The 27,051-nt window shown below is 48.5% G+C and overlaps 6 protein-coding genes across 8 annotated transcripts; 2 read left to right on the top strand and 4 right to left on the bottom strand.

Annotated features, from left to right (window-relative positions):
* Nucleotides 1-7,198, top strand: LOC4801802 (uncharacterized). 3 transcript variants are annotated; one of them, XM_001358800.5, is made up of 14 exons: nucleotides 1-225; nucleotides 1,180-1,884; nucleotides 1,950-2,207; nucleotides 2,269-2,432; nucleotides 2,493-2,915; nucleotides 2,974-3,024; nucleotides 3,094-3,150; nucleotides 3,213-3,572; nucleotides 3,641-3,788; nucleotides 3,851-4,083; nucleotides 4,139-4,460; nucleotides 4,536-4,797; nucleotides 4,856-4,976; nucleotides 5,037-7,198. In XM_001358800.5, exons 2-14 carry the CDS (start codon nucleotides 1,268-1,270, stop codon nucleotides 6,956-6,958), a joined length of 4,938 nt encoding a protein of 1,645 aa, XP_001358837.5. In that variant the 5' UTR covers nucleotides 1-225; nucleotides 1,180-1,267; the 3' UTR covers nucleotides 6,959-7,198. The 3 variants fall into 3 exon arrangements, with proteins under 3 accessions (XP_001358837.5, XP_033232565.1, XP_033232564.1); XM_033376674.1 differs by lacking the exon at nucleotides 3,094-3,150 and having other exon boundaries at nucleotides 2,974-3,039; XM_033376673.1 differs by having other exon boundaries at nucleotides 2,974-3,150.
* Nucleotides 7,199-7,234: 36 nt separating this feature from the next.
* Nucleotides 7,235-8,526, bottom strand: LOC6897346 (uncharacterized). The gene has a single exon (XM_002137463.3). The coding sequence runs from the start codon at nucleotides 8,486-8,488 to the stop codon at nucleotides 7,331-7,333; it is 1,158 nt and encodes a 385-aa protein (XP_002137499.2). The 5' UTR covers nucleotides 8,489-8,526; the 3' UTR covers nucleotides 7,235-7,330.
* A 216-nt stretch (nucleotides 8,527-8,742) lies between these two features.
* On the bottom strand, nucleotides 8,743-9,624 carry LOC6897345 (uncharacterized). The gene is made up of 2 exons (XM_002137462.3): nucleotides 9,483-9,624; nucleotides 8,743-9,429 (listed from the first exon to the last, which is right to left on the bottom strand). Exons 1-2 carry the CDS (start codon nucleotides 9,528-9,530, stop codon nucleotides 8,779-8,781), a joined length of 699 nt encoding a protein of 232 aa, XP_002137498.3. The 5' UTR covers nucleotides 9,531-9,624; the 3' UTR covers nucleotides 8,743-8,778.
* Nucleotides 9,625-10,186: 562 nt separating this feature from the next.
* Nucleotides 10,187-11,099, top strand: LOC4801800 (uncharacterized). The gene is made up of 2 exons (XM_001358797.4): nucleotides 10,187-10,317; nucleotides 10,379-11,099. The coding sequence occupies exons 1-2, from the start codon at nucleotides 10,276-10,278 to the stop codon at nucleotides 11,069-11,071; spliced, it is 735 nt and encodes a 244-aa protein (XP_001358834.3). The 5' UTR covers nucleotides 10,187-10,275; the 3' UTR covers nucleotides 11,072-11,099.
* A 1,126-nt stretch (nucleotides 11,100-12,225) lies between these two features.
* Nazo (nazo) lies at nucleotides 12,226-12,995 on the bottom strand. The gene is made up of 2 exons (XM_001358796.4): nucleotides 12,576-12,995; nucleotides 12,226-12,511 (listed from the first exon to the last, which is right to left on the bottom strand). The coding sequence occupies exons 1-2, from the start codon at nucleotides 12,775-12,777 to the stop codon at nucleotides 12,291-12,293; spliced, it is 423 nt and encodes a 140-aa protein (XP_001358833.3). The 5' UTR covers nucleotides 12,778-12,995; the 3' UTR covers nucleotides 12,226-12,290.
* Nucleotides 12,996-20,913: 7,918 nt separating this feature from the next.
* On the bottom strand, nucleotides 20,914-22,146 carry ato (atonal). The gene has a single exon (XM_001358795.4). It carries the CDS (start codon nucleotides 22,093-22,095, stop codon nucleotides 21,100-21,102), a length of 996 nt encoding a protein of 331 aa, XP_001358832.2. The 5' UTR covers nucleotides 22,096-22,146; the 3' UTR covers nucleotides 20,914-21,099.
* Between the last annotated feature and the right edge of the window lie 4,905 nt (nucleotides 22,147-27,051).

Here is a 27,051-nt window from a genome sequence, read left to right as displayed (position 1 = left end):
TTTTGCAAAGAGAACGACTGTTGTTTCTCTCTAAAAATAAATCTCACATTTTCCGACTTTTCCGAAGCGTACAAAAAGCAATTCTCAGAATAGCTTTGACCGACGAGCGGCACGGCACGGATTCAAAATTTGCTCGCAGGGAAAATACGTGAAAAAAACACCTCAAGCCGACAAAAGAAATTTCTGCGGTGGAGGCGGGCGATTGTGTGCATAAGAAAAGTGCAAGTAATAATTTGTTATTGTTTTTCTTTCAAACAAATACTAGATATAGCATCATCGTACAACTTCGTGCAAGTGGGGCCCATCTCCCTTGTGTCGGCCAAGAAGGAAAACGAAAAATGTGTATTCAATGTGTGGCAACATTTTCGATTTAAATTCTGAAAGAGTGGCGAAACGCCTAGTGAAAGTAATTGGATGGGGGCCTTCGTGAAAGAAGAAGTATATACAAACAGACAGAGGCGGACACAGATACACATGATCTACGCCTCCCCATCCCCCGACCAGTCGGGTGCGTGCACTTTCGCATAAATTGGAAATATGAATTTTGTGTAACCTAAAATTTAAAGAAAGGAAGTGTGCGTACTTCACGGTGTGGTGTGGGGAGTGCCAGGGGATGGGATGGACGGTGCTCGGACGCGAACGCGATCGCCATGGGGGAGGCAAACAAAAGAGTGTCAGCGTTTTAAAAATAGTTTGCGGCAGCGTTTCTATTTAACGTGATTTTATTTGTTCATCTGCGGCGGCAAGCGGCAGCCTGTCGATCGATTTTGGATCCCATCCCGCTTTGGGGCAGCAAAGCAAAGCACTTATGTACGTACATATAGCCGAAGCACGGCCGGAGTGCATTCGAGATTGGTTTTCCGTTCCGTTTAAGTGACCACACGCGTGAATATTTTTAGAAAAATATTCAAAACTTTTGCACATGTGAAGAAACGTGCTGAATTGGATTTTTCGTTTCGAAATTATTGTTTACATTTTCGTGGATTTTATTCGTAACACTTTAAGACATTTTCACATCCACATAAACCACCCAAACGATCTCTCTGTGTGTGTGTATGTGTGTGCAATGTGTGTGTGTGTGTGCTGGGCGGCAGACGTTCTACATTTGTCTTCCTCTTTTATAAACAATCTCCCGATTTTGATAATTCTCGGTTTTTCTCGTCTTGTGTGCGTTTTTAGTGGCGGCGTATCTGGCAGAGTAAACAAACAGATCTCAGATCCGATCCGATCCGATCCGATTGATCATTTCCCAAATACGCGCCTCAGAATGGATCTGGACCAGGGACCACCAGCAACATCGCAGCAGCAGCCAATGTATCCCCTGCAACCACCGCCCAAGCCACGTCGATCCCGCCAGAAAACCAATGTGCTACACTACGAGTCCTTGCCCACGGCACCGCCAGCCATGTGCGGTCGCGCCGAGGAGAACATCTTCCAGTTTCCCGCCGTTGCCTCTCGTGCCCGTAACCTCTCCGCCTCACCCAACTTTGAGCGGCGTGAGGCCAAGGATCTGCCAGTGTGCGAGCATGGAAAGCACACGTGCTTCTTCTGTCAGCCGTATCGTGCCGATCGAGGCACCATTGAGCCGCTAAAGACTCGCTTAAACTCAGCCATTGAGGCCATGGATGAACTGACACGCACGTATGCGCTGCTGGAGGGATTCCTGGAGCAGAAGCTGGCCACCATCATCGACAACGAGGCGGGGGAGAAGGAGGCGGAGCAAGCAACGACAAGTGAAGCAGCAGTACCCAAAGCAGTCCCAAGGCATCCCCAAAAGACCATCACCACAGACACGGAGTACGAGCTGGAACACTCCCTCACCTACCTAGAGTCACTGATGGGCACTGAGATAGTGCCACCATTCAAGCAGGGAAAATTCAAGCGGTAAGTGTTGCACATTGGACTCCAGAAGATACATTTTAATTTATTAATTTTAATTTAATCCACAGCATACGCGAGCGCAGCAAATCCATGATGGATGAGGAAATCAATATGTTCATGAAAGGCGAGCGTCCAATGAAGACGAACTCCTCGCGTCCGTACCTCCTACGACGCCAGAGCACCTACAGCGATAACAAGTCCAAGGTATCAAAATGGACAAAAGTGAAGGCGGCATTCAAATGGGAAAGAGCCAATGTACCACCCTCGGGTTCGGGAGGTGCCCCAGAGTCGAATGTCCTTGTGCCGCTGAACCACGAAGTGGAGAGGTATGGTCATGTGTGGATCTTCAAAGACTCGATTCTAGGTTCTGTTCACACAATATTGCAGGTACCTCAAGGTTCCGATTAGCCAGGCAGGTGCCAGCAGCTCTGCTGACAGCATTATAAGCTCCTCGTCAGGACACTTTATGAGCGATACGGGAGGGACCCCCGGAACCATCAGCTCGGCCAGTTCCATGGATGACCTCGAGGCTGGTCTACGTCAAAACATTCGTAATTCCCTTGAAGATGATCTTTGAAAGACAGCTTTAAAAAAAAATCCCATCATTTCAGGCCGCGACTCCTCCAAGAGCGACACACGCTGCGACTCGCGGGCCTCAAACTTTGAGGTGGAGCTCCGAAAATCGGCCACCGATGAGCGCCTGGATAGTATTAAGGCTGCCGCCGCACTGCCCACCAAATCCTCATCCAGCAAGTCGTTGCGTCGCTCAAAAGCATTCTCTGACTTTGAGGTGTTGCCCGAGGATCATGTGGCAGAGATCAAGTCCACCACAAGCCGACGCCAGAAATTGCCCCCGAGTCCGCTGAACCTCAATCAGGTCTGCAGCGATCTGCCCCAGCTCCATTCGCCACTCAAAAGTCCCAAGGATATGGTGAGCAGTCAGACCATGCCTCGGATGCGGCGTGTTCACTCGCCAGGCAACTCGTCGGTGCCCAGTAGTCCCTCCAGACACTCGGATTTCTTTGGTGAATTCGGTGAGAGTCCAATCAAGGACTTCTAATACCTAGAACTAATTCTCCTCGTTTCTTGCAGAGAGCGAGGATCTGTCCAGCGGTGACTTCTCAGAGCCGACAACGCCAAATCGTAAGAATTTCCCAGGTACTGAAGACAGCGAGATATTTCAACATTATCAACTTCTCGTACTCAAACTAGATTTGGATTTTAAGCGAAAGCAATGCGAGTTTGAGCGCTCCAGTGCCAGTAATCGCAGTAGGATCCCGAGCTCTCCATCCCAATGCAAACAGGAGACTCATACTCTTCCCCCATTTCAGGTGTCAAACTGTGCAGTGGAGCCACTGGCGGAGGCAGTGGCAAGCGCAGCAGCGACGAGCATTCACCCACACAGCTATTGCATAGTGATCTCATGTCCACCGAGCAGCTGGAGCAGAACCTCACACCGCAGTTCAAGAAGAAGCTGCACAAATGGCGAGCAAAGCAGCAGAGCTGTGCCGGCCCCTATGCCACCAACGAACCACCGGCAGCCAGCCCCACGGCCAGGAGCCAGAGTGGCGAGGTGAAACCCAAAATCGACTGGAATCTGTGGAGCATGGGGCAGATGAAGCTGGAGGGACAGGGTCTGAGTGCTCTGCCGGATCAAAAGGATTTGCCTGAAAAGTTTCAGAAAAAGTTGGGTGAGTCTCAACTTGGATGTAGCTCTCTCCAGATCCACCAATTTAATACCATGTACACTTATCTTTAGAGCAATGGAACCGCTTGAAGTGCACTCCTGGGGGTGGCATAAATTCCGATAACGATTCCCTCAAGCGCAGCTCTAAGCACAGTCAGTCTACTCGCCGCGGATCAGACGACGATCGCTGGTACAAGCACAAGCCGCACGACAAGGAGAAGTTCGTTGAAATCTTTGAGATCCTTCTTGCATTCGAATTGATCTTGAACGTTTACCACGCAGATTGTCGCGCCTTAAGGCCATCGTGGCACCCGATCACACCTCCAAGAAGATCGAGGTGAAAACCTCGGACGGCGAGGTGATGAAATTTGAAGGCATCTCGAGAAAGTTCACGCGGAAGCTATACGAATGGGAGAAGGCCAGGGGCATTGGACCGGAGGCATCTACTTTTGCCCTGCTCCATCCCGGCTACTGTCCCATAGATGTACGGCGCATCAACAAGGAGTGCAACAAAGGTGGGTGCATATACTCTTCGGATGAATTTAAATCTTAAATTTAACCCTCCATTAGCTACTGCTGAGCACTCGCCCACTCTTAGCCGATCCCTTTCGCTGGACAGTGTGTCGCCAAATTGTAACCAAGGGCCGGCCATCTCGCAGCAGGCCTCTTCGCTGTCGCTGAATGACGTCAACGATCATCTGCAGGAGATCGAGGACAGCACCGATGCTCTCACGGATCACGAGTGTAAGAGGTACGACGAACCCGAGGCAGTGATGGTGGAAGTGGAAGAGCACATACATGACACCGCCTCACCGCTGGTCACCGCCCACACGCTGGTGGAACAGCAGACCCCGATCTACAAATACGAGGAAGTACAGTGCAATGACTACGTGTAGGTGGCATATATCACCCTCCAAGTACACCCATCTTTAAAGTTATTTTCTTTTCATTTGCTATACCCCAACAGCAACTCTCGCCGCGTGCAGAGCTTCGAATCACACACGAATCTCGCCCCACTGCTCGGTGCAGTAAAACGTGCCGATGAACTGTTTGGCCATCTAAAGAATGCGTCGCCCGACCTGCTGGAGCAGAGCTCGATGCGGGAGTGTCAGGCTGTTTTACTCAGCATTCGCAGCATTTATCCGTACTACTCCAATAACCTGATGAAGGCGTCCGTACTGAACGCCATATCCGATGTTCAGAGCGAGCTGGGACGCCTGGCCGAGCTGGTAAGTGGATCAGAACTTCCTATCCAGAGCACACATTCAGTGTGTTTCTACATTCCAGAGCCAAAAGTCACCACTGGATGAGGCTTGCTGTCAGGAGACAATGGAGGAGCGGACACAGGAATACCAGGAGGAGTTGCAAGGGCTGCTCGAATCCCTGCAGTGCCTGAAACTAAGCATACGTATGCAGAAATGTTATTCCTTCAGAATCATTCATTCATTCGAATTTCCCTGCATTCCAGAGGGCGGCACAAATCGTTATCCGCGCGACATTGTGCCGGATATCAACATTACGAGCGAAGATGGGCAGCAGCTGGAGAGCAGCTCCGCGTATGCCACCTGCGACAATTCCAGCCGAGATCAATTGGCGCTCACGGATCATAGTGCGGCCTCGCCTATGGAGCACGAGACTGAGACTAGCACTACAACGGGCACCCTTTGTCGCTCCAACATGGGAATGGCCAATGCCAATGTCAACGCCAACGCCAACGGCAGTGTCACTGCAAATGCGGCCAAGAAGAAGGTGGTACGCCTGCGCAAGATGGGATCCCGGCAGAACAGCAAGACGGAGAGCGACAGCAGCGATGCGGATACGCATAGCGTGCTGGAGACCCCACGTCGGTTGCGCCGCAAGAACTTTCGGGTGAAACAGCGCTCCTTGGACGATGATTTCCGGCTGGGTTCCTTCACGACAACGGCCCCGCATGAGTTAGATACCGCCAATGCCACAGATGATGTAATCTACGGCTCGCTCAAGGTGAAGCCCGGTGAACTTATCGAACAGAGTCAGTGCATTGCCCCCGCATCCGCTCCTGCTCCTACTGCAGCACCTGCTGCTGCTGCAACTCCACCCATGAAACTGGGCGGATTTGTACCACCTCCGCTGCCAGAGCCCCATGCCCGCACATACAATGCCAATGTCTTCGTGAAGACCAAGCGAAAGATCTTCACCACCATTATGGAGCCCAGTGCATCCGAGGGCATTGCACTCATCGAAAAGGAGCTAGACAGCCCCACGCATAGCGTCGAGGAGAAGCCCGAGAAGTCAGTGAGATCGAAGAATCAGCCACGCCCACTCAGTCTGTACAAATCCATCAGCCTGGAGAGACTGCCGCCACATCGGCCCAAAGTAGAGCTGCGCAAGTGCCAGAGCAGCGAAGGCCTGCGTCAGGGGTCACTCCTGGTCCGTCCCCCGCTGGCTAGTGACAGCATCCAGAGGCTGGCCCAGCCGGCGGCCAAGCGGATGCCAATGGAGCTGCCCAATCCTCCCGTGCCGCCGCGAAGGGCGCACCTTTACAAGAAAAACTCACTGCACAAGTCGCACAGCGCAACCGTCAGCAACAACATTGAGCACAAGATCGCCAAGACCAGCTCCGGTTCGACCTTCTCCAAGGTTCACCCTCCACTGACTCTGCCCAACCGCGAGGATAACACACTGCCGCGCATTCAGCGCAAGCTGGAGGGCAAGACCACCCCTTCGTTGACCCCCACCAAGTCCAAGCACTTTGAGTTCCCCCCACCACAGATACTTCCGCCCGATCGGCCGGTCACTCCCCTCTCGGAGCGAGCCATTCGCCTACAGTTGGCAAAGGCGCAGTTTCTGCAGAGCGCTCCGGTAACGCCACGGCAGGAGCCACCCACACCCACGGCTGGAAGCGATGCGGTTCCGCTTCACAAGAGCATCAGTGCTGGCAGCATCCGAGGAGGAGCTGAAGCAGCTGCCAGAAGTTTGGAGCCACAACAGCAACAGTACCAACAGGAAGTATCCACCGATCAGGAGAGTGCCGGTACCTCCAGTGCCTACGACAGCCTGCCGCGTTCCGTCAGTCGGAGTGCAAAGATCTCCAGCAAACTTGGCTTCGCCACACTCACCTCTAAGCTGCGGCGCGGCGGCAAGAAGTCCAAGGAGTCATCTGCCTCCGGCACCAGTGGCAGTGCCCTCTCGGCCCTCTGTCGCCAAACGTTGATGGCCGACGTGATTGCTATACCCCAGGCCTACGGAGCGGAGAAACCACCCCCCAGTCCAACCGCCAGGAATGTGCACAAGTCACAGAGTACTCCCCAGGCGGTTGGACCTCCGTTCGATGTGCATGTCAATCTCGATGGATTGAACAAGTCTCTGAGTGAGCAATATGTACGGCAGCTCAAGGAGAGCGATGTCTAGTCACAAGTCAGAAGTCCAGAATCTAGTCATAGATTAAATACTATTTTGCGTATCAAGAACGTATCAGTTAATGTGCTGTTGATACCACAAATCTAGTCATAGAGTCAACTTTAATAACGTGGTATGTGACATCAAAGCATTGAGTAATTTATCCTCAATGAAAAACGTTGAAATCCAATGGAATCCGTGGCTTCCTTGCCAATCCATTGGAACCAAGAAATAAACACACACTTTCTGACATTTGCTCGAAGTATATTTTAATCATATCGATCGGTGTCGCGTTTTATCAATCTCAAGTTTATTCCTATCAACCATAATTGCCTTATCGATCGCGACAGCGAGGGGCATCGCCGAAATCCGCACGCACCTCCACTACCTGTGATCTACATAGTCATCCACATTTTCCAAATCCTCGTCTTCATCATCCTCATCCCCACTATTCTCATAGGGTATTTCTGGAGGCTCTGCGCCCGTGTTCCAATAACGATCCTCTTCCGGTAGAGTAAACTCGTAGCTCGGCTTGTCCGTATCCACGTAAACGATACAAGCGGTCAGGTTCTGTGTCGTCTCTACCATTTGTGGAATGCTGTTGACAAACTCCACGCCACACTGGGCCGACTTGAGGGCGGCTCCTGGTAGCTCGTTGTTCAGCTTGCCATAGCCCTCGATGCCAACGGCGATGATGTCATGGACACGACGGATCGCACTCAGGGCATTAATGGTGCCCGAGAGTATCCTTCCCATAGTTGTCTGCTTGGCGGCAATCTTCTTGTAGATGTTCACCAAGCCACGGATACTCTGCCGGATTTCCTTTACGGAGGCCACCGTCTCGTGCTGGATGCGCAGCACCAGCACCGTGGTGTAGGTGTAGCAGTCGACGCCATCGCTGACGGCTTGCAGAGCCTGCTTGAACTGGGGCACATGCGAGTAGCTGCAGTATGCGGCCATCTCTGCAAAACCCCAGTACTTGGACATAAATCCCAGGCCTCCAATCGCAGCCGTGACAATCTTTGGCTTGTTAATAGTCAGCAGATTGGTCTCCAGATCAATGGCGCGCATCACCAGTTCATCGATTCCCTCCTGAGCCTCGTCGATCACGTCCTGTAAGATGTCCCGCAGATCTTCAAACTCCGCTTGCTGTTCTTTAGTCAAGTCCGGACTGGGTTTTCCAATCAGTTCTTCCACCGTGGGCAGCGAGGTGTCGTAGACAATCTTTGGCTTTTCATCCACATAGATCGAGAACTGACTGCGGAGCTCCTCGAACACCTGGAGGTAGCTGGCATCCATTTGAGGCTCGGTCACCGCCTCGCTCTGAGCACTTCCATCCCCTTGCTGTAGCTTCAGGCTGTACAGATAGTCGTACTGGGATTGGAGCTCGCGATAGAGGGGACGCAGAGCCTCGACCTCAGAGCTGGACAGCTGCAAGTCCTTCTGCTGCTGCATTAGCAGGTTGTCCAGCTCCTGGTGGCCACTCGCGTAGGCACTCAGGAGCACACAGCTCAGCAAGAGCAGAGATACTTTAGGCAACATTTTTCCCGGCCAAGCGGTGAAATCTAACTGTGGAGCAGTTGGTCGGTCAGATCTGCTATCGGCACAACTATTGCTCGTAAAATACCATCAGAGATACCCCATTGGATTTTCTTAAGTGCTGATTGGAGACTACTAATCGCTCCTTATCTCATTCATAACGCTATATATAACCCCTCCATGGGGCAAAGTAAACAATTTGTAAAGAGCTTTTTGTGAATGGTTTACCAGGAGAGAGTGCGAAAGTTCTGAGGGTTCTTAAGATTTAGTGCAGCATAATTTATTCTTTCCCCTCACGCCATAACACAGGATTCGATACCGGCATAGACCACATCGAACTGCATCTTCAGCTGGTGATAGGCAGTGCAACTGGGTGTGTCCAGTTCCTCTAGCGACAGCTCCAGCAGAATGTCCCAGCAAAGCTCCAGACTGGAGGCCATGCGTTGATTGATGCCTCCAATGCCGGCCACGGTGCAGAGCAGCACGCCGGCATGGTTGAAGGAGGGTTGCTTCAGCTGCCAGATCTGACAAATCTTCGATAGATCCGAAATCTTCTGTGCGGCCACATTCAGAAAGTTGGCCTCCTGCACAACCTCCTGCTCGAAGTGTTCCATTACGCTATCCAGAGACTGCCGGCAGATGCTATACTTGTCAATCAGTTCCCTATTGAAGTGGGCTACTTCGCGCTCGTGTTGCTTGAAGCAGGAGCCCCACTCCACAGTGTATTGGTGGTCAAAGAAGTCCTCTAGCCGCGCACTCACTTGCTGCTGTTTAGTGTCTAGGGTGTCCTTTGCCTGCTGCACTTGCTCGGCGTGTGCGTAGATCGCGTGATGCGTGTCATTCCATAGTTGATCGGCCCTAAAGCTTTCCTCGGCTATCAGTAGCTTCGTAGACTCGTAGAGCGGCCCCTGCTTGTCCCAAATCCTTCTGCTCTTACTCTCCACCTGTAATAGTTATTTGTTGATAAACGTTTTATTCTTAACATTGTAAGTATTACCCAAAGAAAGCTCAGAAGCAGCAGTGTACTCCTTACAAACCTCATCATGAAACTGATTCACGATTTGAGCTAAAAGATACGTTGTCTCATTAGGTTCCTTGCATTTCAGTAGAAGGTCTCTCCACTATGTAAGAGCGTATGTTTTTTGGTTTGGCTCCAGGTATTCCATTGATGTTCGCGCTTGATTCGCGTGGAAACCCCCTTCGATTTCCCTTCGAAAATGGAGTGCAAGTGTAAACAAGTATTCACTAGTCAAAAAAACGAGATGATGGTATCTTTCATTAAGCTAATGTTCAGTTGTCAATCCTTATCGCGGCAGATTCCAATGTTAATGTAGAGACTATTTGAGTATATACCAAGACATTTGATGGGAAAACATCATGATAAGTCAGACTATGCAAGGCTTTTCGAGAAAAGATTCATTCCATTCCTTGAAGAAAATGATTAATAAATACAAAAGGTGTGGAAATGTGGAAAATTTTGCTGAAATTGCTTTAAAACTAACACAGTTGGACATGGCCTTATCGACTTGATTTTACCCTTTCGAGTCTATACAACATTTATGAATTCTGTGAATAATTTTCCAAATATTTATAAAATTAGACACCACAACAAATCAAAAGTGTCGTATAATTATGTTTGGCACCTTATGTGGATGGTGTCTTTCATTAGACAAATGACATATGAATGTCTATTCAGTAATGGCTGGCCTTATCGCTAGAGATTCCAATGTGAACGACTATATATACCAAGAAAATCAAAGACCCAGGAACAATAGACCGAAAACATCATTATGAATACCATTGGAATAATTTGTCTTCTCCTAAGTTTGTCTGTGAGTAATAGCCGCACTGATGATATAAATTCGTTTTCTCAACACTAAATCACTCTTTTAGTCGATCCGAGCAGAGACAGTGGTCCAAAATGAGACCCACACAGAGACCGGGACCACGAACTATGGACCCATTACAATGGTGGTGAACAATCTGGCCGAGATTGCCATCAATGTGAGCGATGAGACGACCGGCCAGCTGCAGTCCAAAATGGAGCGCACAGTGCAGGATATAACGGGCAATCTGGAGGTATTGACCACCGATGCCATGGCCCAGCTGAGCGATGCCATATACGAGACCAACCAGCTGCTGGTGGGAAATCCCAGCTGCAATCCGGCCTGGAATCTGGACGAGCTCACGGCCAACATTACGGATCAGTTGGGGGCCTGCACTTTCGGATTGGGCAGCCTGGTAGACAGCTTCCGGCAGGAAGGCCAGCAGTCGCTCACCAATGTGCAAGGATTCGTCCAGCAGATCGCCCAGCTACCGTCCCTCTGCCAGCTGCTGGGGCAATCGACGGAGCTGGCTCCACTCAATCCGCTGGGATTTGCCGGCGGCAACAACTGCTTCATCAACGGCATGGTCGAGATCAACAAGGGAATGGCACAGACTCTGCACAACGTATCCCTACTCCTGGTCCGCACGCGACAGCTATCGGAGGAGCAAGTGGCGCAGGCGCAACAGTGCAGCGACTCAGTCGTCCAACAGATCCGTCAGTTCCTCAGCGACGAGCGGGCCAACTGTGAAGCGCTTTGAGCAATGTATATGAGTTTGGGTATAAGGAGAAGGAAATATAGAAGGGCAAATTTATGCACCCACAAGAGGGCGAGGACTCGCCATATCCTGCTCACATATGTATTGCTTATGCATGACATTTATTTGACAACATTTTGATTGATTTTACAGCTGCTGTTGCTGCTCGATCCCATATCCCATGTGATACGTATTGTATCTGCATATGCCGAATGCTTTGTATGCATTTTTCATACGAGTATTTTGGGTAATTTTGCGGCTAGTCGCAGGTTAAGTTCACTTTTCAAACTCGCATGCATACTAATTGGCCATGCCATTGTTCGATCGACCAATTGACCAATGGACTTGCCAACGACACGTGGCAGCCACACGATGATGATACCCAACGGAAGACCAAACAACTCGAGCAACAGCTGGCCATAGAAAGAGATACTATACTATATGTACGAATGTATGTAGGGATGAAGAGAGGAGAGGTTGTCGTATCGCTTGTCTGCCAGTTCCCCTAGCCGTGTCCCTCCTTTTCCGCAGTGAGCCAAATTATTTTGACCTGCCCTTCGCACACTGAGCCAAATTTCACATCTAGTTAGAGCCAAACACGCTCTCGCACGTTGGCCCAGGGTCCACCGAATTGTTTACAGTGTAGACGGGGCAACGAAAAATGTCTACGACTCTTTTTATTTCGGCTCTTTGGCGCAATTTCCCTAAGAGTCTGAATTTTATCTTATTTTTACTGCTTGTAACAGTTGTTGCTGGTGATGATGATGATCGCTGCTGTTGCTGTTATTGCTGTTGTTGCACAAATTCTGTGATACTCCAACATCTGTTGAGCGTAGCATTGCTAGATCTCTGACTGAGTTTTGGTGACGCTAGGCGCGCGACTCTTGCCTCTTGGAGCCCGAAGACAAAGACTCGAATAAGATACTAGAAAAATACAAGTGTAAGCATATATGAGCAATAATTGTGGTTTTTGATTTCAGAATTATTGAGCGCAAATTATATTTAGATAAGATAAAAGCATTTGATTCACTGTCAGCAAAAATCGTATTAAGTTGCAAGGAGCTACTGTGTCCACGACTAAAGAACACTGCAAATAGAATAATTGTTTTAAGCAAACTTCCGCTTCAGATGATACATAAACTGGATTCAACTGCTGGTCAGGTTTAGAAAAAGATAAAGGCTTTTATTTGTTTGCACCGCATGGCTACGGGCGCAGAGATAATCAGTTAACGATGCTCAATCCCAGTTGCTCGGTGGCGAACGATTTGAGCACGTTCATTGCAATATCTTGTACACGTCTATTACTCATGATTAGGGCGCCAATACTCAGGACATCCTCGTAGCCTACATTGGCAACAGCATTGATCACATGCTGCTCCAGTTCTATGCGCTGGCTTTCCGTCAAATCGTCCATAATAATTTCGCGTAAAGACTTGAACTTTCCTTGAAAAAGATAAGACACATCATTAGGAGATAACAAAAGTCCACTTAGAGAAGAGTTACTCACCTTCGGTCAACCTGTAGGCTGCGAGACTACCAATAGCCCCACCAACAGCTAGGCCACGGGACCCCATCAAGAGTCCGCCAATCACTGCACCAGCTGCACAGAGGGCCGCTCCCTTTGCGGTCTCTTTGAATGTCACTTGAATGTTGCGACGATCGGCCAAAATAGCCAGAGCCTTTATTATCTCCCCCGTATCGATGGGCATTGTTTGTTCTTTGCTGTTCAATAATTTTCTGGAAACTAAATCGAACGTCAATCCGCTGGAAATTGTTGTGAAGCTACGGCCAAAGATGAGCGATTCCTGATAGAACTGCGAAATCGATAGCTACACTGTCGAAATGCTTTCGAAAGCTTTCGATAGATTTTACTCAAAATGTAGAATTTTTTTTGTTGTATGAATGTATTTTATAATATATCTACAGTCAAAAATAGCATTGCTTACTTGAAACGACTATTATTTCCTCTTTTGGAACAATGTATTAATACGAATATAATAACTTTTACCTTGAGAGACACATTGGCACATGCTAGTGGAAGTGGAATGATTCTTAAAAAATCGACGGTGTCTTAAGACTTCTTATAACGTGTCTAGATCGCGTTTAAAAATCGCTGCCCGATTTTCTTTAATTTTGATTGATGCGGCTTTAATTGCGTCGTGGGTTCGTTCAGTTCCCAAAAACTGCTACCGACGAGGAACTTTCGGGTAACTGTAACTAGACTAGACGCGGCGGCGGTGCCTTATGTCGGCCGTTCTTAGGCCGCCGGATATCTAGCAGTTGGGATGGTCTACTGCTTGAGGCTCGGCTCGCCGCCTGCGAGCCAACTGGCGCGCCTTGCACACACAATAGGGAATTATCATTATTATTATTATTTGCTGTCTTCAGGACGAGAAGGAGAAGGAAGAGCACGCCGCGTGGCGTGCGAGTGAAAGCCACCGAAAAAGGACAAGACCCTGGCGGCCAAAGCGAGATAGATAGCCCACCGCACACTCAAGCCAAAGTGCAACATATGCTACTATGTTCTCCTGCTCCTGCTCCTGCTGCTGCTCCTGCTGGTGCTGCTGCTGCTGCTGCTGCTTCTGGGACGCTCTGGCTGAGGCTAAGACTCAGAACAAACGTGCGGCGCACGCCGTCATCTGGTGCCACTTTTGACTTCAAAAATTGGATTGCCTACGCTCGCTCTTCGGGTCCGCTCTCCGCTATACGCTTCCTTTTCCTCTTCCTCGTTCAGTTTGTCCATATTACTTGGTATATTTTTTGTATAGCTGTTTCTTTTACGGTTGGGGTTTTTTTCAAGGAAGCAGAACCACTCGGCTCAGGTCCATGCCCGTGGCTGCAGTTACTGTTTGACTTCCGTTAAGCACGAGTGCAGGAGCGAAAGAGCAGACACCAAAAACGGCAACAGCAGGATAAGCCGCTTAAAGGACACGGCCATACACAGTCAGTCGGATCCCCAAAAGGATCGATGGAAAGGGTTGCCTGCCGCAACCTGGGGAAATGAGGTGTGAGGCCGACAAGGATACACAGACGGAGCTCGGCTTACAAATCCCAATTGAGCGCCGAAATCGCGCGCATGCCTGGCAAATGAACACGTGTGCCAGCACCAGCACCAAAACCAGGCCCTATCAGATCGGTGTGTCAGCTGGCAGCCCCGAATATACACATACATAATAATTGCTCTGCCTATGAAACTGCTAGAAGAATCCTATGATACTCCATGTCGATGAACAGGAAAACATTAAATATTTACTACATGAAAAGTACGAACGATTTTGGGTTAAAAGATAATTCCAAAAATATCTTTGTGTTACATAATTTTTTTTATATCTTATTACGAGACAAAAATTAAATTAAATTGCCATGAATTAAATTTGATTTTTTGTGACTGTTCATTTTCAATCATAGCTTTCATTTAATTTAAAAAACTACCTACGAGTACAAACTGCAAGCGCGGTTTTGAAATACAAAAAAATATTGGGGAGTTTATTGCAAATTCGAAGTATGGAGATGTGATCAACCACGCCTACAACATCATTTATGTATCGTGCAAAGGACACTCCGAAAGTTAACTTTTGTTGCAATGTGTAGTTTTCACAACTTATGTATATACAAAATTAAACTTTGATTTCAATTCCAATTCAGAAAATATACAAAATAAAACCCTATACATTATAATAAATCGTTTCGATTAACAAATTATCCACCATCAAGGCGTATAAAATTTTCAAATCTGTTTTCCAATTGCCGTAACCAAAAGCAACGAAAACAAAAAAGTTCATTTACATTAAATTCCAATATCCTTTAGAAAATAAGATCCCAAATAAATAATGGAACTTTTAGTGGAATGGAGAGACAAATGTGAAATTTTCCAGAGCGCGCAATTCAATTAGAGATCTCGCCGCAAAGCGTCGGAGCACGAAAAATTAAGCAATAAAATTATTTATGGTTCACGCAAATTCAATGCGCTGGACAGCATCAAAAGGAGCCACAAGAAGATGTGCCGACTCGCCGGGACTCGCCGGGAGCCGCAGAAATAGAGCAATAGCCATGAATCAGGGGACGGCGAAGGGTAATAAAATGGGTAGGAATGGGTTCCAAGGATCCAGGACTAGGCCGATTCGGATCGGTGTAGGCCTTCGTTTTCGCTTTCATTTTCGTGTCATAATGTGTTGTAAGTAGTTGCCTTTGTTTCGTTGGCCAACACACAAAAGACTTGCCATTGTTCTATTGTCTGCTCAAGGACCTGTCTGTCCTGTGCCTGGGAACACCCGGGAGGTTCTCAGCATAAGAGTAGCATTCAGCTTCAGCATCAGCATCATCGCTGCTGCTGTATCAGTTGCTTCGACCACAATTTGACTTTCTGACCACCAACATAAAATGTTGACAGGCGGAACACGCCTCTAAAATATTGTGCGAAGCGAGTCCTGTGCGGTCTCCCTACCCCGTACACCACATGCACCTCTAGCTATAGCTTCCCTGAACCGCCTTCAGATCGGACTGGACTCTGCTGGGCTGGTCTGGGCTCTTGGGCAAATCAATTGATTGCCTTTTGACAGTTATGAGCTGATCACGTTGCTATCTTGATTGCCAGCATTGTTGCTACCCCGTAGCCGCCAGGAATTTATTGTTATTGACATTTTAGTCGGATGGAATCACACGGATTATATCTACTAATTGCATGTCGTACAAGATCCGATCCCTGTGATCCCTTTTGTCGGCACGTAGCGGCACTCCTTGATCACATCACAAATATTTTATTAGCAATCACTCAAAGTCTGTTGAAATCTTGGAAATCGTATTTGAAGTATTTGGGGAATCTCTGCCTTACGACTCCGAATTATTATCAGATCACAATCCTTGCAGTCAAAACTTTGGCTGTAATCCTTACCAATCTCCCACCAGACCGAGCTTAGCTCTCAGCGGTCACCACCCGTGCGAATGTTGAGTTCAAGAAGCCCCACTTTCACGATCGTTTAAACACAAATCGGCTGGAAAATCACGGCTTGCTCAACCTCAACTTAACTTGGAGCCAAGTCAACCCTCGCCGAAGGTGATAAAATTTCGCACATTAATACTTAATTACTTGAATAATTGGGGCCAAGGGATTAAGTTCACACTCACTCCAGGTCGCGACAGTCCAAAAAGCGTCCCAAGTCGAAGTCCAGTCAATGCAGGTGGTAGCCACAAAACCAAAGCAACAGCTCAAAACACAACAGAAGAAAAAAAAACGGGCCCGAAAGACGTTTCAGGACCTTCCCTTGGCAGTGGGCAAAAGATGAAGTGATGCCAACGCCACCGACGTCGTTGACATTAAATTGGATGGTCGTCTGTCCAGTCCAGTCCAGTCCAGTCCAGTCCAGTCCAAGCCATTCCACTCCAGTCCTGTGTCTTTTGTGTCCCGTCCAGTTGTCCATGTTGCTGTCTGCTGAGCCGGGCTTAAGCACAAAATACGAGGGCACCCTGGTCGCATTTTTCACACGAAATCCTGATTAATAAATATATAAGTTCCAAAATATTACTGATAATTTGAAAAGTCGTCAACCTGAGCGCAAATTTGGCAGAGAAGGGGGGCAGAGAGAGAGAGAGTGAGAGAGGGGGATCTCATGTGGAGTCTGTGCGAGGCTCCGGTGCCCAATTACAAGCAAATGAGCTGGAAAACTGTATCAAATGACCCAATGTCAATACAAAATTACAGACAACGGGTAGGACCATGCCCAGGGGCAGAGACAGGACTCGGGGAGAAGAATCTTTTGTTCATAAATCGCAGTCCAGACCAAATATTCAGACTGTTCTCCGCCTCTCGCATCTCCCAGGGCCCAGAGACCTCTTAACGTGACAAAGCGATGGCGATGGCTTGCGTGTGGCAATTTCAGTTAAAACACACAGCCAAAAAGGATTTTGGGGGCTCTTAATCGATGAATACTCTAAATACAAAGATGCTGCATAGAGCTCCTCAGACACCACAAAATCCAGTATTATTATTATGTCATTTGGATTATATGAGTTATAAGTTCCCAAAAGATCATAGGATTCCTGTCAGAAAGAGAACCGAGCCACAGAACTGATCAACTGTCATTGGCAGTGCATCCGGAATTCGTTGGGGAATTATCTTCTCGATGGATTTTTTTCGCTCTGCTATCTTTTTGGTAGCATCTTAACGTTTTTGTTGTGTGTTAATTTGATGCCTCGCCAAAAAATTGTCAAAAAGTCCACAAAGACTTTGATTTTTGATGCACTTTCACTGGCCGCCGCACTGCTGCCTGTCCATCATCCTCGATCATTTGCTGGCTGCATCGTGAGATACTGAGAACTTTTGGTATGGGTCTGGGCTTGGGTTCTCTCGGCTTTTGGAGGTGGCCCACCTACTTGGCAGAGTCTCTTGCTGTGGTTCTGCCTGTGGTTCTGCCTGTGGATGGAGCAAAGGCAAAGGAGGCCGAAAACCGAAACTCACTCAACTGTGCCGACGATGCGTCTCTGTGTGGCTAATTGAGTTACCCAGAGATCTGGCAGAGACAGTACCGTTGGCCGTGCGAATTATTTGTCAAACGGGTAACGGTGAAATCTGTTAGTGCTCCCGATGAGTACGACGATGATGATGATGATCGGTAATCGGATCCTGCCCTGTCGCACTGATTGATGGGAGATGGGATGCATAGCAAATCGTTTGACTAATTGCCGCTCCGCTCTGTTTGCTTCCCCTTTGGGCCAAAACTTCCCTAAACAAACGGTGACCTTTAATAGAGTCCTTCCGCTACTTTCACTCCCACTCTCTCGTAGATCTTCCAGGCAGGTAATTTCTCTTGTGCGGACCGCACACAATGCCTGGGTCTAAAACTGGTCCTGGGACTGTGCAGGGGCGTGGCTGGCGTGATTTCGTGTCGCTAATTACAGACTTTTGGCATTTTACGCTGCCCGTTTTATGACTTAATAATTGCATTCATTTGGAATGGACTTTGAGTTGGACTAAAACCGAATCCGAGGCCCACACAGCCATCGATGCACACGCGACTTCTGCTGAGAGAAAGGATATGCTATGCCATCCATGATCCCAGGCCGGGACTCGCATCAATCACAAAACCTCGGATATCATTTTGGGCTCTTGGAGTCTGCAGCCCTGGAGGCAATCATTGCGCAATAATTAAAGGATCAGCGCAAAATGTTCACACAACAATGCCAAAACACACCACGGCGGAAACGGAAACTGCACTTGAAGGCACCAACTGCACCAGCCAGGCAGAAAGATACAAAATACCACTCTTGTGGTTAGTCCTTTCAAAAATTGATGGAAAATGTGCCCAAAAAGGCATGAGAAAATGTTTTGTATCCAAAGGAAATGGCATAAAAAAGGAAAAATGTACAAATAATTTAAAAACGTTGGCAAAACCGCAATTAAAAATTGTTTGGTGGTTGAGAGGGAATACAGTAGATTGATAGGACTACCTGTGGAATATGTTTTTTATGGAAGAATCGAGACAATGCTCTCAGTATTTCCTATCAGATGAGTCCAATCCAGTTTAAAATATTCCTTCATTGACCAAAGAAAACTTCGAATAAAACCGAACATCTTCAGTTCCAGGAGTCCTTTTCCTAACTACCACAAGGCGAGACCCATGCTGTCGCTTTTCTGACTCTGAAACCTCTCCGATCCGATCCTGCCCCATGGCGACACTAACAAGAAGTGACAAATTGATGGTGTTAAAGCTCATTAACTTATTTAACGCAGATACAGATACATGTAGAGATGGAGGTACATTTACGAGCACTATACTCCCCAACTACTTATGCTTTATGTCCAGAGAGCTACAAAAATGTACGAGACCTCAAGAACCTCAAAATAAAGCTCGCCAATTATCGACATGACAAATTTTGCGACCATTCATTCGTGCCCCAGCCGGTTGCAGACAGTCGGTGTCTGCCTCGAGACCCGGGGGAAACCCACAAAATGTGCAACAGGGCGACGCACCCCGAGCCGAAGCGAACCGCAACCAAAACGGAACGAAACGGACATCGAATGCATAATAATACGTGTTAATAATGCTCAGGCAAGCTGTCTATAAATTGACAAAGACATGCAAGGCAACTTTGTGACTTCTGCTGCCCCACTCCTGCTGTTTCTTCTGCTGCCGATGGTGCTCCTGCTCTTCTCCTACTCCTTCCTGCTCCTGCTCCTGCTGCGGCTGTTGGCGGCGGCGGCAACGGCGGCATTGCCAAAAGCTGACTGGGGTCGAGATCCCATTCATGAATTCTAACTAATTGTATTGGCAGGCAGTTGCATTTTGGAAGCTGGATCCGAATCTGTGCAGCTGCATGCAGGTGGCAGTGTCAGTGGCAAAAGCAGTGGCAGGGAGATATCCTCCACGTAGCTCGGTTGCACAAAGCTCCGATCGGCAGGAAGAGTCGAATTCGAGTCGCATCTTTTCTTCTTGTTGTTGTTGTCGGGGGACGATGGGACCCAAACAATTTGTGTAATTGACAAATTGACGGCAACGCTTTGTGCGGAAGCGTTCGAAGCCGTAAATTGTCGCTAACAAGAGCAAGGCGACACGGCTAGCAGGAGTCGAGGTACCGCGGCGGATCACGGCAGGATATCGGGGGTATCCGCATACAAATAGCTATAATTGCCGCGAGGCCTGGGGAGACGCCCGCACCTCGCGACCACTAAATTAAGTCATTAACAATTTAACGAAGCCCTGCCTGTCGATGGCGGTGCCGCTAACTAATTATGTGAATTTCGTTTTGATTATCAGGTCCGAAGTCCCTAAATCCCCGGTAAATCCAATATCCAATGGCCCAAAAGCTTTTGCGGCGACGCCCGAAAATGATTTTATAAAACAAACAGAAACAACCCACGAAATCCGGCCACTGCCCATCCCCATCCCCATCCCTTGCCCTGCCCTGCCTGACCCTCGTCTGCCGCCTACAAATGCTCCGATTCCCATAGTATGTGATCTTGAGGTCCCTTTACGAACGGGAGCGGGAGGTAGTCGATCGTCAGCAGTCGCGCTATCAACAAATTGGTTTTGGATCTTCTGAATGATTGACTGACTGACTGGCTGACTGGCTGTCGTACCGGGTGCTGCTCTGCTTTCTGCTGAATGAATCGCCCTGGCTTTGAGCTTAAGACAGCTTAGCCGGCCGGCTCCCTCTGTTGGCTTGGGTTATCCGCCAGCAACGATCATCGATCGAACTTCGCCTTAAACGATTTGTGAGTGGCGGCGCTTGATTTTCGGGACTCGAATCGAATCGGACATTGCATGCGACCTGCGACTGCTGAAAGGAGATCATCCCAACACTTAACTTAATTTGGCAGCTACACTCTGGCGCGCCGTGCCGTGTAATTATTGGCACAATACTGTTCTGAGGATCGCTGACTGACCGGACCGGACCGGAGCGGACCGCACGGCTCCTCCTGCAGATCGTTCGCGTATTTGTTTTGGGCAGGCTTGGGGCTTGAGTAGCCGGCCCTAATTTTGTCGACCTGTCTACAAATTGATCGCGAAGCGCCAAATCGATCACCTTCCCTCATATAATAAAGTTTAATTCAATAGGCGCGACTGTGTGAGAATTGATGCCCCTGGCCCTGGCAGATAAGCGTGGAGGAGTCTGGAGAGGAGCAAAACAATTCTTGAAAAGCGGAAAGATCGAACCTGATCGAGATCTCGATATTATGTTGGATTATTATTTCTTTTAGTTTTACTTCTTTGGGGCTCACAATTTTAATTGCAATTATTACAAATCCAGAAATATTACAGAGCTCTGCGGATATTGATTTACAGATCAATTAGCATAAGGGTTTTGGTTCTTTTCTTTCCCAAAAATAAATACAAAGAAAATTATATGTGTTACTTGTTGTTTTATTTTGTTTTAATCTGAATCATTGTCCTCCATTTAAACTAATTAACTAAACAATAAACAAGCGATAATTTACTACTGGGCTCCTAGCTATTTACAGGCATTAAAGGTACAACATTTGGCAAGGCTCCAACAATAACTAATTTATAACTTTGGTGTCCTCTCCGCTCGCCCTCTTAGCGGAGCAGATCACCCAACGCGGAGATATAGGTTTGGGCCATTTGCAGGGTCTCGTGCTTGGACAACTGACGATCGTTTCCCAGGCAGGGCAGATACTGGCGGAGACGATCGAAGGCCTGGTTAAGATTCTGCATGCGACGACGCTCGCGTGCATTGGCAGCCAGGCGACGCTTCCGCTTGACCACCGGCGAGATTTGCTTGTTGCGACGCTTCTTGCCGGAAGTAGATCCCGAAGCATCTTCACTGTCGCCATCGGCCAGATCGAAGGAGCCGTCGTTGCCGTCAAAGTCCTCGGCCCCGCTGCCAAACAACATTAGATCGTCGTCATCCTCCACGCTGTCATCGAACAGAGCGGAGTTGTCAAAGTCAAAGCTCTGGAACTCATCAGCGTAGAGATTTGCCGGAGCCGTTGCCGTTGCCGTGGAGCTGGGGGCACTGCTGGTGGATGAGGAGGTGGCTGTGGCTGTAGCTGTGGAGGCAGTCTGTTGATTCTTCTTGGTATAGCTGCGCTTGGTCTTGACTGCGACAGGAGCTGCTGGCACTGTCTTGCAAGTGCCCACATTGGAGGAGCCCATGACCTCCACTGACGGTACCGATGGAGCCATCGGTACTTCTGCGATGGATGGTGGCGGTGCTGCTGCTGCTTGTGCCTGCTCCAGACTGAGTCCGTACTGCTGAGCGTGCTGGTGACCCATGTTGCAGCCATTGTTGTAGATGGTATTGAGATCAACGTATTCGGGACTCTCTGAACGATGGCTGGCCGGCGACGAAGTGATCCAGCCATCGGAGCTGGCCTGCTCAAAGCTGATGAAGCCGTTTCCCGCCAAGTAGCTGCTGGAGTTGGCCAAAGCGTTGCCATTGAACTGATAGTGGGTCATGCCCGGACTGTAGGCGGCCATCGGATTGAAGTAGGGCTCAGTTGCGGCTGTCTTGAAGCCCTGCAAATCCTCGGACGTCTTGTAGTAATAGCGATAGATTTCACTGGACGACATGTTGGATGATATGTGGATGTGGATGAATGTACAGAATGATGAACCGTTCGCTGCGGATGCTGGCTGGCGAGTTTCTGACTGGTCTCACATCCTGGCGGTGGTATTTATACTCTGAGAGAACCCACCACTGCGCCGCAGGTAAGGGCCAGGTAAAGGGAAACGAGTTGCCTGACGACCTGAGAACCCGGCCCGAACTGGGACTGGTGGCAGCACGTGCCGCCAGAGCCTGCCGGCCAATGACGGTCGGTGGTGAGTTGAGTTGAATATGAGTCTCTCTTCGTCTTATTTTGCCGTACGTCTGCTTTCGTTTCGTTTCGATTCGTTTCAAGGGAGAGAGAGAGCTTAAAATGGCGCCCCGATAGAAAACGTCGCTATCAATGGTATATCTAAAGCCGCTAACAAGATGATTATAGGGTTTTGTGCGCCGCTGTGCCAACCGGAACAGGAATGGGCGGAAATGCAAACAGAACTTAAAGACAAACAATCCCCAAAACAGGATTAGGGCCGACCGCAAAGTGATGCCAAAATTTGCCAAAAATCCATCGGATTGCCGCTTGACCATCGTCAATGATTTGTCAGCACCAAATGGCAGAGTGAGAGCAGAGAGCCTTACAAGTATTATCTTATCTAAATCGCCTTGAGGGCAGGCCCATCTACCTGGCCTCGGGATAAACCTTTACAAATTTACCGCCGTCAGGCGATTCGGCATGCCGACTAAAGATCGAACGAGGACGGAGCAAATATCGCAATGAAAAATCTTGTTTATTACAACTTGGCAAATTTTCCAATTGATACGCCTGTTCCAAGGACCTGCTTGAAGGGTCAAGGGATGAAAATGGGCACCGCCGGCGCTAGCTTGTTAGGCCAGCGTCAAGGACACGCTTGGATAGACGTGGACCCTACACCGTCCATCGCTAATAAGCGTGCCCGACACAGACTAGGAGTTAGGTTAACATTTTAGCGCCTCGCAATTAATACTCGTAACGTTCGACGATGAAAAGGGAATTTAGTTGTAGTCCCCGGGAATGACACAGCGAAACCGGACTCGCACGGTGGTCCTTCGATCCCATACCACCTTAGGAACCGCCAACGCCCCTGGATCCCTAATGATTCGCTGGAAATCATAATGCAATCCATAATATCCATTTTCTGTATTGAACTCCCGCGCAATCTTTGAAGTCCCGCGCCCACCCATCCGACTAGTAGCACGCCCCAAGGAGCTGTGTATGTGCCTTTGGAAATTCTGCGCTATCCTATCTGCACATCGGCAGGCAGCAGGCAATAAAACGCTGTCAATTAGATAAAAATGTCACACAACAAACCGCACCAAGCCGAGGCCCGGTGAATTTATTGGACGAACAGGTAAACCTGCCTGCTCTGCCTGACTGCCTGCCGTCGATGACTCCGATGGCCCCTAACCAACCATGAATGTCCACCGATGTCCTGTGCAATTTACGAGCCGGTTGCGGCTACGACAGTTGTGCAAGTGACGCCCTCGGTTACACCTGCAATGCAATGTACAGCGAAAGATCGATCGCATCCCCTAGATGCGCATCTCTCTCTCTCTCTGGGCTGGCTCGTTGTAAACTTTATGCTTATCGGCATTAGCTGATGTCCAGGCATCCGCCAACCGACTAAACTCTTGCATCGATCGATTTGAAATTTACATTTACATTTACATTGCCCCTCCAGTACACGTGCTGGTCTCCAGTTTGGGGCAGAGCAGAAAGAGTTAACACAGTTCTCTTCATTTTTTTGTGTTGTGCGGTTGGGCGCCTTGCGTGCCTGTCAGTTATCGAGTGGACGCTTGATGCCTCCTCGTAGCTGCTTGATATGAGCCGAGCAGGACCCATATACCTCCAGACTAAATGCCTCGGCATTCCCAGGCCTCATCATTGGCATCATTATCATGATAACGGGCCGTTCCTTTCATGTCAATGTACATAAATGCAACTTGTGCAGGGAAACAGTGCTGCGGCTGTGGCTGAGGCTGAAGCTGATGTGGAGCAGCTTCCAGAAAGCGCATGGCAAAAGCAATTGAAGCCATCGGAGTGCTGTAATATGGAAGCATTAATGCCCTAACCACGAATTAAGAAGACACATGGAAAGATTAATCTCTAGATGAATCTATTAGTATCGAAGGATGCCCGGGGTTTAAGTTTAAATTTGTGAGAGCTCAACGGAAACGAATTAAGCAGACTTATTTAAGGAATATCGCTATATCTTATATCTAATTTAAGCTTACCTTTGATCATATTGTATATTTCCCCTTGCCAAACATAATTATGGAGTCCTACTGCATCGTCTTGTACCCTTTCCAGAGACCTTTCAGTTGACATGCGGAACGTGTAGGCGCTGAAGAAGCAACCAAGAAGAAAAGTAGGCGCACGTCAACGACTCCCATTAGCAAGTCGCTCTGGGCCGTGAAAGTGTTGCTCCAGCTTCAGATTCTGCCCCATCTCCAGCTCCACCTCGAGGTCCAGCTCCAGCTCCAGCTCCAACTGCTTCTGCGGCCCAATTCTTTTTTTCGACTGAAATTGAAAAATTTGTATGTTACTTATTTTATTAGCATTTAACACACCTCCGACCCATAAGAACGAAAGCAAAAGCGAAAGGAGCTGCACTTGGGCCCTCGGACATGCGATGCTGCGTGGCGTGCCATCTTCAGATCTTCAGCAGCACTCCAGCTCCTCCTCCTTGCTGTCGATGTGGGTGGCCGTCGGCCGCAATGCAAAACGGGATTCGTGTGCGGCATTTTGGCAATTGTCAAATTGAAAATTCATTAAAGGCAAATTAAATATGTAAATGCCAGAGCCCAAGTCGAGGAGCGACAGGCGACAGGACAGCCTGGTCAACGTTCATGACCATTGTTCCCCCACTCGACTCGCCGGTATGGATGAGCCCCAAACTGTTTGACTTGGCTATGCAAATATTGACCACACATTCCCCCAGGGGGCAGGAGCATTCCATGGGCGCAGAGCCATTGAAAAAATTGAAAAATATCATATGTACATATGCTCCAACGGCAGCGATAAAAAGTCAAGTGGAAATCAAAGCAAATACGAAGGCTTCAAATGGAAGCAAATACTGGATACTGGATACTGGGTACTGGATACAATTGCATTGGATGGGGGTTCATAGCCATCCATCAATCCATCGCACAGGACACGGACCTGTTCGAAAAATTGTTAAACAAATATCGCATAAATTGCACATTGTTCGAAGGAGTGGAGTGCACGGAGTAGCCGGCAAATTGCTGATGGCATGGGTTAATTCCCATGAAAATTAAAACTAGATTATACACACGTTGATGCCCATGAGCATGGTTTGTCCTTTGCACCAGGACTCTTGCAGCGCCCACTGTGTCATTGTTTGGGCACGCCCATGCCCATAGGCCAGCTCTGCTCGTCTTGGGCCGCCTGTTGTGCCCTACGCTTTGTTATAGATTGCATATACTGATGGTTATCGTCTAGAGTCGGGGCTCAGTGCAGATCTGTTTAGATTGGATCTCTAAGACCGTAGTCGGGCAGTTTTTGTCGCACGGCAAGCGACTTTGATGCCGCAATTTGGAATCGGATTCGGTTGCTAGGGTCTTGTTTTGCCAACACTCGAACCGATCACAATCTGAGGTGATCTTTGGCAACTGCCTGGCGCCAGTCCTTCGCCCTGCTCTCCTTCTGAAATGATCATTCATATTTGACTAATTCGATGGCATTAATCTTGCAATCAAGAATTAATTTCATGCCGAAGAATAGGACTCATTCTTCGCTTCCTTATTGGTTGGTTCCACCCTCGTTTCCGAGTCGGAAGTGAGACTCATAATCGACGGACAAATTGTGATGGAAATTGGACAAGGGGTTTCGGGATTGGGTCCCACGTTAATTCAAATTTGAAACACTGCGAGATTGGAAACAAAAGAAAACAGATGAAAACTACGCAATCACTTGAGAAAAATCAAAAAGGCTCTAAAGGACCTCGCTGGAGTCTCTCGCTCGGTCTTAGCCTTAACCATAACAGGTGGCACGGAAGCCGCACAAAATAAAAATGATTAAAGCAATAAAAAATAAAAAGAAACAGAAACGAAAACGAAAATGAAACCCCGCCACACACTCGCACACAAAAGACGGAAAAAAGGCCACGCCACGCAAGAAATAACAACAATTTTTAATAAGATTTTGAAAATTTTGAAACAACATTGAGAGAGAGAGCGGACTAGAAGAGAGATGGGATGCTGCCCCCTGCTCCTTCCCTGCTGTTGCCCAACTTCCGATTTCGATTGCCGATCCGATCCTTGGGCGTCTACCAGCAGATCGGAGCGTAGAGCGTAGCGTGGAGGAGCGTCTACCAGAAGTGTGAGAACATTTTGCGGAAGGATGTGGCTAGAATGAAAAATGATTGTGAAACGCGAAGCAAGGGTTCACGGCACCACGTGGTCAAGATTCACTTTCGAGTGACTCACTCCTTCAGCCCCTGGAATGGGTATGGGTATGGGCATGGGCATGGGCATGGGCATGGAATATCTTGAATGGCATTGAAATTACCAAGGAATTCTCGTCGTAGCGTAATTGAGCATCTAATTTGCGGCGGCAGGCGGCAGGCAAAGCAACAATTGCTGGAACCCCTCTCTCGGTACAAAGCGAGATCCAGCGATCACGATCCCTCGCTCTAGATGCACTTCATGAATGAGACCACAATGGGCCATGTCTGGGTTTTACTGGGCCTGGAAAGTGTTTTCCCCGGAACCCTGAAGTGTGCCCCATCTCCCAACGCCCATTCACGTAGTCGCGGCAGCGGCCACTCGAGCGCGAAACAATTAACAAGTTTTCGGCCTTTTATAGGAGCAGAGTACAACAATTGCTATATTGTTGCACTTAAGATTTGTTCAGCAAATTCCTTTGAACTCACCCTCTGAGAATGCGACTGACCTTAGCAGTGGAGGGAGAGAAGGGAGAGGCC

Source organism: Drosophila pseudoobscura, chromosome 2 (genome assembly GCF_009870125.1).
Source record: "Drosophila pseudoobscura strain MV-25-SWS-2005 chromosome 2, UCI_Dpse_MV25, whole genome shotgun sequence".
NCBI lineage: Eukaryota > Metazoa > Arthropoda > Insecta > Diptera > Drosophilidae > Drosophila > Drosophila pseudoobscura.
Note: the sequence above shows the minus strand (reverse complement) of the source record. Positions and strands in the feature narration are given on the sequence as shown.